Below are 13,587 nucleotides of genomic sequence, written 5' to 3'. Positions count from 1 at the left end.
AACAGACAAAAAAATGCATCAGTAAATGTAGAAACTCTAGTGAAACTCCAGCCTCAAATTGAGGGAAACAATGAATTGAGGCAGACCCTGAAATATCACAAAGGTGATAATGAAATCTGGTGACAAGAGCACCAAGAAAAAGCTCAGAACATTGTGATCATTTTGTGGTTGTGCAGACATGCTCCATTTTTCCTTCAGCTACAGCAAATCCCTTCCGACCTGAACCATTCTGTGATTCTGTGAAATGTTCCCTCCTTACTGCCAGAACAGGCAGCACAATCAGAAAACATGCAACTCAAGCACCCTCTCTGTGTATGTGGAATCAAAGCATCAGGCGGGCTATCTAAGGCTTTTTTCTTTATTATGAATGGACCTAGAGTGAGATCTGGATTTCTTCTCCCTAGATGATAGTGGAAATTTGGTCTCCTGAACCTGAGGCTCAGGAAATGAGTCAAAAATTAATTTTTAATATTTTCTTGGGAATAACTTTCTCAATCTATACTTGAAATCTCAATACACAGAACACCTGGATGGAATAAAAACTTCACCCAGACAAAACAGGAAGTCAATACTTTAATCTCCGAGAGCAAAAAGCCAAAAATGTTGTTGAATAATTCCTAGGTGTGGAAGCTATGCTGTCCCATCACAATAAAAATTTGAGCTCATAACAAAATAGGATGTTTAAATAACTTTAAAATATTTTTTAAATTACAGATATTCAAATAGAGCAGAGTATGAAGTAAAGCATAACAGAAAGTCCAGATGCACGATGGTTCAGACACATGAGGAAATGAACACTAGGTGACAGGCTGTACTCCATTGCTTGTAAGTACTCCATGCCCATAAGTCCAACAGGTTGACTACGTGAACAAGTTTCTAGTTCAAAAATGAATGCACAGCTGTGCATTCAAAGTATGCAGAAAAGCACTTGACGGTAAATACGGGATGACAGTGTGTGCATGCAGAATTCATTCATTCACCTCTAATTTATGCTTTTTTGATTTCTTCAAAACTTAATCCCACACCAATTACTTAGAATTCTTAAAGGTGTGAACAGAAAGACTTAAGGGATAATAATTTTTATATACACAAATACACAGGAATAGATCATGTATATTATTCTATAATTATATATTACACAAACATGCATATATAAAAGACCTCATTCAGCTTGATGAATATTTCTGGATGAAAAGTCACCTCTTTTAAGTGCTACCATAATTTCTAAAAACTGTATTCTCATACCTTTGCATAAGCAGTAGTTTTGATAAACCACTGTTTGAGGTATTTCTGTTCCACTTTTGCTCCTGAACGCCATGAGCAACCATTGTCATCCACCTGTTCATTAGCTAAAACAGTCTGATCCACGGGATCCCAATTTACCAAGGCCTGAAAAAAATGCAAGAAAAAATATTTTCAGCAGCTATTTCAAAACCAGAATCTTACTTTTCAGACACCAAAAGAATTTTCCACAAACATTCCTTAGGCCTGAGTTTTCTACATTTTTATAACATTCATTTAAACCAGCAATGTGGACACAACTGGAGATGTTTCGAATATTCAGCTTCTCAGAACTCAAAAACCCCAAGAATGCAGTTGGCAGCATTTGCCTTGATTGATCATGCTAGCGGGATAGGCTGACACTTGAATGTTAAATAGTAAGTTACAATTGACTATACTGCAAAATCACATCGTCTGATGCTTAAAAGGTGTCCGCCACTAATCAAAAAGCGCTGAGTCAGACTGAGAGGGATGAATAACCGAGGATCTCCAACTTGAGAGGACAGAATCACAAAGAAGCATTACAGCGTTCAACTATATTTCAAGTGAAAGAGTTGATATTTTCTGCATATAACTTCTGTCAGCTGTGTGAATTACTTTTGGAATCATCTTTCCTTATCAATACAAATACATTAAAGAAAATCTAAAGCAAAATAAATGTTGGTGTTCAACTTTACAAACCTTGTTTTGTGAGGGCTAACTGAAATACCAGACATATCATACTGGGGAGAAAGCAAAAATCAAATTTACCCTCCACAGTGCTGAGCAATTTAGCTGATCATTTATCATAAAGAATCTAAGACCACAAAAGAATCCTATTAGTCATTCCAGAATTGGTATTCAATGCTAGACAGTAACTTGAAAAAATGTACATACAGAAAAAAATATAAAAATAATTGAAGCGATAAAGAAAAGTAATCCATTGTTTTGAGTGTTATTTAGTATTTGAGATAAATCAAAATTAAATCAGCCTGACTGAAAAACAGTAGCTCCAGCTCCATAGCATTCTCACAGATTAAATATCATTTGAAAATTTTAAACGAATTCTTTGTGCATGGGGAGGACTTAGTATCTCAATCTAAAAACTAATCCCTCTCCTCATATTACTCACTTTGCATTTTATCTATCACTGATCACCTTCTGAAATGCCCGTCTCCAAACAACTGATATTGCTTAGTTTGAACTATGCTACATATTCTTCGAAACAGTAAATATCGCAACCAGAAGAAGAAAGACAGATGACAGATGCAGCAGAAAGACAGACGCATGGATCCTCTTCCTTAGGAATACTGTTGCTGGTTTTGTTACCAACGTGTGGTACATGGGTGCGTCTGCACACGCATGTGTGTGCACACAAAGTATGATTACCTATATCGATTTATACAAACTTTATTATAATGAAATGAATGAAAGCCATTCTTTGATAAAAACAAACTCACTTTCAAAAGGAAGCTTGTGTGAATTCAGTATGTCACTGGAATTTAAACTTTTCACAGTTTGCCTACCTTTTATCTGTTACCAACCAATAACATCACACTGGTTTTTATAAAAGGCTTCTGAAAATTCATTGGGAAATTAAAAGCAAACATTATATTCCACTACTACAGATCTATTTTCTAGACTTTCAGAACACACAATTTCTTCAGTAATGATGCAACACATTATGAAGGTGGCTCTAAAGTAATGGTCTTTTAATTTTTAAGTTCTGAAAAAAACCACCACCACTACGAAGTTAAAATAACAGCTGATGAGAGATAAATCAGATAACATTAAGAAGTAATAAAATGCCTGTTGCATAAAGCAGCATTAGCATAGGCTTGTATTAAATAGGTTATGACTCAAAGGTGAGAAAAAATACTGTTTCTGTTTTGATGATATTGGATCAAATTTATGAAGAAAATTTTAGAAGGTAACTGAACTAATCTATATTAGTATAATTATTTAATATAACATATTTTCATGATTCATAACAGGAAAGATTTATCTAAACAAATAATGCAAAACAAAGCAAATACGCATTTGAGACATCTGTTACTAAATGGTCTTGTCTGTGAATTTTCAGAGTTGTATTTTGTTCCTTCCATCTCTCATAGCCTTTTGACTAATATCCAGAATGTGGATATTAAATTAAATCCTTAGTTCCTACTTGTACCTCACAGAAGCAACTCCTTGACAATGAGAGCCTCTGAAACCATGGCGCCAGGAAGCCACTAAATGTCATCTACACAAAGCGGGAACAGTGCAAAAGTGTAGAGAGACCACAAATAATTTAGAACTCCTCACTACACCAATGCAGACCATATGCTTCCAAAATAGGATTCATCTCATCTAACGTCAGGTATTTATAGAATAAGTATCTATCTCCAGGTTTGGTGTCTATGCTTCCACTACAGTCTACAGACACCTAATCAAAAAAAAAAAAAAAAATCAAGAGTCTAGGTAGAAACTAATCTCAACCTAAATAAGACAGCCACATCTGGCCAGGTCAATAACCTCTACAGTACATGGACTAGATCAGTATTGCAGGAAGAAGAGAGAGGATTTTGCTATGGTGAATAAAGATGCCCTCTCTGGATACTGCTGCACCCAGACAGACATTGTTAATTCTCACTAATTCCAGCTGTGGGACATACCGAGTCTGTGTCTCCCTGCCAGCATAATTTCTGGCCAGACACACATACTCCTGGAACAGAGTGTTAACTAGACTACACATATTATTCTTATTGCCACAGTAAGGCTATGAATTATCTCCTTGTACCCAAAATGAAATTGTAAGACAGGAGACTTGAAGCTGTGCAAAAGTGCTGCCTAACATATATTGCAGGTAGGCTGAAGACAGGGGATAAATATATGCTTTAAGTATATGTGACTGTTTGAAGGGACCCAGGGTTATGGGCTATCTCTGCCATCTGTTTCCTGCCAAAAAGCAACTGGTTTATATCCACCAGAGATTACATCCCCTACAGGCTCACAGATGCTGATTTAAGTCCTCAAACTGATCCTTGACTCTTAAGAGGGAAGCAGATCCAACCACTGGCACTCAAACACCTCCAGGATCCCACAGTACTGGGAGCCTGCATGCAAAATTTGTATATCAACACTGCTTCTAACAAAGCAGCAAGCCTTGTGCTTTTCAGATTCACCTGGGATCACTTGTCAAGCAAACAAATTTACAGATAAAAATAACTTTGTTACGGCAAAGGTAGGAATTTAATTTTTTTTATTACAAAGACAGAAAATAATTACAGGGGGAAAAAACGGAAGAAACATTTCACCCCCCTAACCCAGCATGTTAGGACATATCAAATATTGAATTTTTTTGCTGGTTGTCATTTAAGAACTCTGAATACATCTTGCCACTGGAAACAGGAGAAGAAGCTCAGTAACACCCTGCCATCCCAAATACTATCTTTCACCATCAACCTCTTACTCTGGGTTCAGAGAATAATAACTACATCACTAATTACATCCTATGGGATTTCCTGGTTTCTGTAGAATACAAATGAAACATCAAAGCATATTTAAGAAATCTTGGTTTCCATTTTAGCTTAGAAACATTCACTAAATTGCCGCTTTGTTTAGGTGCAGCTGTTCAGGTATTTTGGAACTGCGTTGCCTTAGCTATACAGAGCGCTCTTTGGAATGCTCATTTAACATCTTTGTTTCACCTCCTGCTTCTTCCCTTTTCACATAGCCTGATATACATTGTTTACAAAATATTATAAGGTAAATGTTTTCTTAATGTACTCTAACAGAAAAATAGCTGTGACAGTCTTAGAGCATCTAGAGATCACAAATAGGGTCCAGGAACTGGAGGGTTAGGCACATAATCTCCACCTATCCTAGCCAATCCTATCAGTTCTCAGACACAATAACAGAAATGTTATACAGTTAAATAATCTTGCTGCTGAAGACACTCATGATCACATTATCTTATATGAGAAGTTAAGAACAAGAAAATTCTATATTAAAGCCATGAAATAAACTAATAGTAGCTACATTCTGATCCTGCACGTCAATGTAATTCACTGACAAGAAACGTCTCTGATTTGACTTGCAACAATACCTACTCATGTTAATTAGTTACATATAAAACTTATCTACATAAAAAATTCAGTTATGTACAAAATTAATTATATTTTGCAGTGATTTAAAACCAATAGAGCACAATAAATACCTATCCACTTAGTGAATGGATGATCCAGAAATGTGCCACTGACATAATGAGTGACTTGGGTTAGTGAACCTCCAAAGTATTAAAGGTGAAAATTTGTACCTACCTCTTTTTGATACACTATCCCAGCTTCAAAAAGCTTAAGAAAGAGATATTGTGTCCATTTGTAGTACTCTGGCAAGCAAGTGGTTATTTCCTGCAGAAACGAAATAAAATAAAAATTCCTGAAGCTATACTTAGTATTTTCTTACGGTGTTTTAACTTAAACAGTTAACTCAGGAGTGTATAATATATGACACAGAGAAAACATAAATGTAATCTGGGGTAATGTTTATAATGAGTGATATTCACCTGTCCACAAAACCAGAGAACATGGGCTTTGTGTGGGTTTGATGTGCAAAGACAACTTTCCCTGTTAACATGGATTATAAGAACCCTGTAAAATCAATGCTGATAGACAGAAGAACAGAAGATGACTGGAAATGACCACAGCTGCCTAATCAGGGAAACAGCAAAACTAGAAGAAAGTAGAACTTTATCAAAGAAGTCATCTTTGCTGTGTTGCCTTTTCAGCAATAGGAACAGAGACTGTTGACTGTTCAGAGGCAGCTGGGAGCTGGCTGCAGAGAGGCGAGCAGGCTGGAGGAGCCTACGGCTGAAGCCTTAGGTACAGAAGGACAGCAGAACAGCACTAGGAACCGAGGCTGTTGACACACAGAGCGTGTGGGGCAGCCAGGAAGGAATATGGGGTAAGACTCCAAACTTCAAGGTGAAAGACTTGGTTATCGCACAATCAAAGGTCAAATAAGAGTCCATTTTAAAAGGCAAGCCAGCTCAAGGTAGGAGAATGCTCTGGGTTAACGTTTGGAGAAAAAGATAAGAGTTGTGAAAGGAGTCACAAATGAGGGGGAGTGCTAAGAGGGAAATAAAGACAAATAAGACAACATAAGTAAAAGGAATGGGAGTTAAGAAAACAGCAGGTAACAATATAATGGATAGCTTTTCTAAACTTGCAAAGTTTACAAATGCTTACAAAGTTCCATATTTCAAATGTTTGTTCTTAAAAAAACCAAACTGCATTTCAAATAAACATCTCCATAGGTGAAGATGACTATAGGATTACATGATTATAGACTCCGAATTTTCTCTGTACAAACACAGTGTTTCACAGGCACAATGGATACACATACATTTTCCCCCCATATTTTAAAGTTTGGCCAAAGTGAAAACAACTGTGTAACTCAGTATTTAAGTTCTGATTATATCATAAAATACACGAATAAACAGATCACATTTCCCTCCTCAATAGCTTTCCTGTTTAACTTGCACTTGTTTGAAGAAGAAAAATTTCTATAAACTTCCTGTTTGACCGCATTTGTACTTATTGAAGTGGAAGATGACTCCTACGCTGAACTTCAAGTCAACAAGAACTTCTCTTGATTTTAGAGTTACAGGGTTGACAGCGAGCCACTGATAAAATTTATTCCATTTGCAAGTAGTTATCAACTACCTGAAACAGCTCCAAATGTGAAATGTCTTTCACCTGGGCTTTCCTATCATCTAAGCTGGCCACTACACAAGACATCAGCAATACCATCTGCTACTCAAATGACATCTGAAACACCCTAGCATAAAAATTTTATTCTTTTTCTACAACTTTATATTCCAGTGCTGAAATGTTGCTTTGAACAACTGATGTGACCTTTGAATAGATATGCCTCAAAAGTGTGTATAAGAGGCTTTCAAGACCAGAAAGAGACATTTAACGGCAAGTTGTCAGCACAGCATGCAAAGACTTAGTCATGAAAAACAGTTGCTTGATTAAATCCCTGTGCTCTGCACTGAAAAAAAACACTTGATAGAAGTCTGATTTTCATCTCTCCAACCGAATACTATCCATTTAATAAATTTTTTTCCCCACCCTGCTTCTCCACACAGTGGAGTTCTGTCAGTGTGATGCCACTATAGGGAACAGAGCTTCATCACTGTAATATCAGAAACACAAACGAAGAGAGACAAACTCTTTTGGTACAATATAAGGTTATGTGAGCAACAGGCAAACATGTAAGACAAGTGAAGCGAGTTGTCAAATAAAAATAGTAAATGGACTGAGATATGTCCTTTTGGTCCTGAATGGCAGATGTGTGTTAACTGAAACAAGAGATGACGTTTCTCAGTCTGAACAGGTATGTTTAGGATATGGTACAAGCTAACTCCCGGAAACAGATTCTCATGTCCACACTCTCTCACAAGTTGTAAATTGAAATTTTTCAGAAAGGAATAGAGCAGACTGTTGTCATTGAAGAAAACGTGTTGTGTGGTCACTGAACTGCAAAAAGATCACTCAAGCTCATCATTTAACTTTATAACCATGAAAGTTTGAAGTAACATTTGAAGTTAACAAAGAAAGAAAAATTACATCACTACCAAGTGAAATGAGCTGTTGATGACAAGCCAGCAACCTCTCGTCAATCTCAAAATGTTTTGGTTTTTTTCCTACCATTTAGCACATTAAGACTCACGGGAAAAAATAATTTCCCATGTATACCAGTTACTGATCTTGATTAAACAAATGATGTCTGGTAAAAAGTTTCCATTAGGCTGCTATCGTGCTTAAATTAAGGTGAATGTTAACATTTTTATTTATACTGTATGAGCATGGCAAAGATCTGCAGTGCATTAACAGAACTGACTTAACTCAGAAATACAGAAAAGGGTTTGTTTATAAAAGGGTTTGCAAAATAGCACGATGGACTCCTTCCACCCTGCCAAAAAATGTAATTTCCTGAATTTCACTTTTGAGTTGAGCACTAGCGTAACAGCATTCACAGAGAACCCCATGTCACAAAGCAGTTCAGTGAATATATATAAACAGGATATTAGCATATTTTCTCCAAAGTTAAAATATGTACTAAAAATCAGAACCCCTTTTACAAACATGAAATATGCTGCTCAGCTGTCCACTGCCATGTGCTCTTCAGTGCTCTGTGACAGATTTAGTGACAACCCATCACCCCAGCATTTCAGAAGGTACCATCAAACGGGAGGAGCAGCATCTCCCTTTTCCCCCCAACCGTCTTCCCTTTTGTTAGCTTGCTAGTTAAAAACAGTATCTGATGCTGTCACCAGAATGCATCATTATCATTGGTTACTGTTACTGCTCCTTATTCCTACAGCAATGACACTCATTCATTAAAACAATTCATGAAAACAATAAAAACAAACCACCTTTAAAAGTGGTCTGTTTTTAAAAACAGCGCATATTGCCAAGGTATGTAAGAGAAAAATCCCTACCCTTACCGAAAACTACCTTGCTTAATCCCTTTATCACAGCACGGCAATCTGTTCCTAACAAATAGCATGATGGAGGGGTTAGTATCTGATTACTTTTGCAAATCAATTCTCAGCTACAGACTAAATAGCAGTATTACAATTTAGATTTGACAGCAGTGCAACTTGGGAAGCAACCAGTTCATGTTAAGGTTTAAGGGCCATTCATTATTAAAAAATCTGATAAAAAACCCTCCAGTTACCAAAAATCTGGGAAAACCAACAATAAAGAATCCTGTAAAAACAAAAAAAACCCAAACTGGATGGAAGATTTTGGTCATTAATAAAAGAAAAACTAATATTCAAATGCCTTGTTTTATAATTCTCATTTGTTCTAAATCTGTTCCATTCTTACAACTTTCTATTATGTAAATCTGAACCTAAAACTGGTTTGGTTTGTTTGTTGTTTGAGAAGGTTACATCTTTAAGCTACTTTCATGGCTATTTTTTTTTTAAAGTAACATTTACAGGCTGCGTAAGTGTTTATTTGTAAGATCCACCAGGCTTTGAGAATAACATATAATTAGTCTGGAGAGAGGTAATTTCCTAGTTTATTACTAACAATTTTATTTCTAGCACAGTCTTATGCTATCCTGAAGACAGCCATGTTGCATGTGGTACTTATTAAAAAGGTGATAAGGAGAAAAAGTCTGAACAGATTTTTTTAAAATTTCTTTGGGAAGATTAAACAGTCTTTAATATATTATTTGCCTATTTTGGTATTAAAGGGCATGTACCACATCATCTGGAAGTACAATTAGTTGATTTTCAGAGGTTTAGAGCTAGACCAAACTACATTTCTAAATTCACTTGAATATTTGTATTTCAAAGTCCCTTAAGTTTCATGCTTTATTAGCTACAAATACAAACGTCATGCAGTGCCTACATTTTAAAGCATGAATATCCTTCCTGCAAAAACATTGCCTCGTATCAACGGCGTTCTTTTTTATTTCATTACAAGCAGGGTCACTGATTATCACTGATATGTGGATAAAAAGAAAATTTAATAGGTAATGCTCTATCTACTGCTACAGTTTTATGCCTGCTCAAGCAGTACACAAGATGACAACTTCCAAACGGAACAGAAAAATACCTGCACAAAGAAAATCTACCAAAGGTTTCATCTTTTTTAATGTAGAGAACAGAGGGGAACATTACTCTTATGCAAAAAAATTATGTCACTTGGCACACAGGAATTGTTTAGACTAAAAAATGCTGGCAGTACGAGCTACCTCTAGAAGAAAGTCACAGATTGATAATAGAGTGGTGAACTGATGGCTGACTGGGAACATGCATTCAGTCTGACAGTGCTTCTGAGCAAAAGAAAGAAAAAATGTTATACACTCTCCATCCCTTGTTGCTGATGATATGAATCTTTGAAAATTATATTGCCCAATTCCCCTGAAAATCATGCTTAAAAGAAGCGGCAGGCAGTTTGCTGTGCCGTCTGGGATGATATTTTGGAGAATCTGATCACCAGGAATGCCCAAATTACTGTTATCTTAAAACCAAAACATAACCACAATGTTTTTTATTTTCCAAGTGCTTTTAATGTCTCTCAGAGACATTTCTTTCGTACTCAAACTGCAGCTTTTAACCCTGGATCTGACAAACATTAATGTTGAGAATAGAAATATTCTCTCTCTTAGGTATTATTTTTTTTTTAAAATCTCTCCCCAAAAATCACATTCCTTTCAAAGTGATTTAAAAATATAACATTTATTACTTGAGGCACTTGAAATACCTACATGTTTCAGGGAAAACATATCAGATCACTACTAGTATTCAAAACTATGCTAAAGCAAAGTACTTACAGAGCTATTGTATGTATTTAATTTCATTTTAAGTTTGTTTACATTTTCTGTTTAGAATAATAATTTTCAAGTGTCCTTGTAACCTGGCTTTCTGAAATAATCTAATTAGTTTTTAATAATGCCTTATTTGTGGCACCTTACTGGTTAAGTAATTTCACTGACTGCTACAACATAAAAATACTTTTGCATTTTGATTTGTAAGACAGAACAATGAGAAAAGCACAGATAAATAAAAGGAAACTTCTAGCATCCCAGGTGCCCTGGGATGTGATCATAATAATTTTACCAAGTAATAAAACTACAACTAGCCTTCAGATTCCTGGACAGGACTTTCTTGAACACCAGACATGACTGTACATGCAGTCAGCTTCTTCAGCACAGCTACATGCACTAGATATTCAAAATGTACTTTTTATTATTTTCCTACTTTTTCCGCCCCCCTTAACATTTGTAAAATGGTAGTATTTACTTAAGTTTTCCTCACATCATCTAGGCATGTACTCTAAACTGGCCACAAAGGACAGAGACAGTTAACATAAAAGGTTTGCACTTCAAAAAGGCAATTGACCACACACTAAAATAGGGGTCTAGGGTAAGGGAATAGGTTCCCTCCAGCATATATTTGCTAGGTACTATGCTCTAGCACAATGAAGGAGCACATTTAAGCAACACTAATGCAACTAAATTAAAAACAAACTGTCGTTTTGTACAATAGTCTTGGTTAATTAAACTAACCCATATAAATAGTGGTTTTCTTGCATTTTTTACAGGAATCACTAACGCTACTGGGTTTGTTTGCATTGTCACAGTGTTTTGTAAGCCACTGATTTAGTTCCATACAAGAACAGAATAATAAAAAAAAAAATATTCCTTACCTCGAAGAGCTCACTTTTAAGATAAGTACCTGCACAGCGCAGTGCATTGCTGTGCAAAGATGCTTCAGTTAGCCCAGAAGCAGGGCAGCTGAGGCGCTGCCCAGCCTAATTAGCCTTGCAGAGAAGGAGGCTTTATCAGCCTGGAAAATACACTCTGCCACAGTTTGCCGTTCCACTTCCAAAGGTAGCTCTTTTATGGCTAGCTCAAATATCCATGCATTTGGAGATCATGTAATACAGATATATTTCAGGCATGATACATTTTTTGCAATGAATAAACATATCTAATGGTTACCATTCAGGTCACTCTTACTCCAGTTAATAAGGCTTTCTAGGTAAATAAAACTAATAAGCTAAGGAGTGAAAACTCCAGAATTCATTATGTTTCAAGGAACACTTTTTAGCTGTTTTAAAATCTTAACTTTCAAAACCAGAAACTATGTGCCCCTAGAGCATCCTAAATTATTTTAATTACACAACTGTTCAAATTAACTTAGTACAGCATCAAAGCCCTTTCCACAAGTATTCAGAGACCTCTTAAAGTTCATGAACCAAAACATGGTTTACTAGAAAAGCGAAGGTAAGCCTCAAAGAACAGGCGCAGAGACGAGAAATTACTTTCCCCTATATACTTACACTCCCTGACATGGTTTTCAGTACTGACAGTTCTCCATCTCTTCTTCAGGATGGAAGGGTTAAACAGAAGTCCATACAGAGAAGTGAATTTTCTCAGTTTTCTTGAAAGGTACTCTGCAACGTTCAACTCTGGTGTGTTCCATAATAGAGCCTACACACATGATTTTACTGTTTTGAACTATTGCTTTATTACAGACACAGAAAATCTCTGAGATACTAACAGTTTTAAATATAAGAAAATAATTGTCAAGAATGTGTGCAGTAAACCTTCCACAGCAACCTTTTATTTTCAGAGCAACTTTTTCGCTATCAGGAAAATGAAAATCTTACTAAAAAGGCTTATACTGAAAATTTTGACATATATATGACACAATGAAATATGGTTTTTAGGTGTAAGACATACAAATAAACAATTTCACCTTCAAGATTAAAGAAAACAGATGGCAGGTCTCAGACTGCCAGAAAACTAATCCTTTTCCTTTTCAGATCTACAATGCTGCCATAAAAATCCAAGATTAGTATCTCCATTACTCTATTCAGAATCATATTAAGGTGATAAGCAATGGTTATTGCTGAGAATATAAAGGTAGTGACTGACGTTGATTCACTGGTAAATGCAATAACCTTACAATTGCTTCAAAAATTAATTTTTTTTATCTTGAAAATGACATCAGCTTATGTCTGATCATGTTGCTAAGGTTTTTAAGGTGAACACTTGATTCTCAAGCATTAGTGTTTTAAATAAAATTTCTGTTTTCCAAAATGGTCATGATATAACACCTACGAAAATGCAGACTTAAGCTTCAGATTTAGAATAACATAACTAAACCACCATTTCAAGTTACTAGCTTTAAACCCTTGAGTATATTATAAAAACATACACATTGAAAAAAGCGCTCCTCAAAACATATATACCTTAACACAAAGGCATGCTGCTTTATAAACATCTATTTAGACGATTGTCTAACTTCTAACACAGAAAATTGCTACTTTGAAAGAGATGAAAAAGCAAAGAGAAAAGTCAATTGCAAAACTGAAATTACTTTAAAGAAAAGAAAGAAAACCTTGAGATTATCAGATGATGTCAGTATGTCAAAAGTAAAAGAAGTTTGATAAGCAGCTTGAGAGAAGCTCCATTTCCCACTTTTTCCAAGTGTAAATTTACAGTTTAACAACTTAAACTGGTCACTTTCAAAGACCTCTATATTGTCATAGATAAAATGGTGAAATTCCACATTTTTCAATGTTCCATCATACAAAAAAGCAGCATCCCTTAAAAAAGAAAATCTTACCCTTTCCCATGTAAAAGACAGACCTAGTGCATCAAACTGTTCCCTCATGTGTTGAATATTACTGCAAAATAAAAAATTTAAAAATTTATTAACTTTAAAATATTTCTGCAATGAGATCATATTTAAAATCAGGTGCTTATAAAGTACTGAGAAATCAAAAGCCCTCGTTAACCTCTAAACACTAT

At 35.6% G+C, this 13,587-nt stretch overlaps 1 protein-coding gene across 3 annotated transcripts in view; it reads right to left on the bottom strand.

Moving 5' to 3' along the window:
• LARS2 (leucyl-tRNA synthetase 2, mitochondrial) overlaps nucleotides 1-13,587 on the bottom strand; it is a 90,316-nt gene that overhangs the window by 57,632 nt on the left and 19,097 nt on the right. For 2 of the 3 annotated variants that reach the window (XM_054191244.1, XM_054191245.1), the window contains 3 exons: nucleotides 13,403-13,463; nucleotides 5,562-5,651; nucleotides 1,246-1,389 (listed from right to left, as the gene is read on the bottom strand). In XM_054191244.1, the coding sequence (XP_054047219.1) occupies nucleotides 1,246-1,389; nucleotides 5,562-5,651; nucleotides 13,403-13,463 (295 nt within the window). Of the gene's footprint in view, nucleotides 1-1,245; nucleotides 1,390-5,561; nucleotides 5,652-12,110; nucleotides 12,262-13,402; nucleotides 13,464-13,587 lie in introns of those variants that run through there. The other variant, XM_054191246.1, reaches the window with a different exon arrangement.

Source organism: Rissa tridactyla, chromosome 2 (genome assembly GCF_028500815.1).
Source record: "Rissa tridactyla isolate bRisTri1 chromosome 2, bRisTri1.patW.cur.20221130, whole genome shotgun sequence".
Taxonomy (NCBI): domain Eukaryota; kingdom Metazoa; phylum Chordata; class Aves; order Charadriiformes; family Laridae; genus Rissa; species Rissa tridactyla.
Note: the sequence above shows the minus strand (reverse complement) of the source record. Positions and strands in the feature narration are given on the sequence as shown.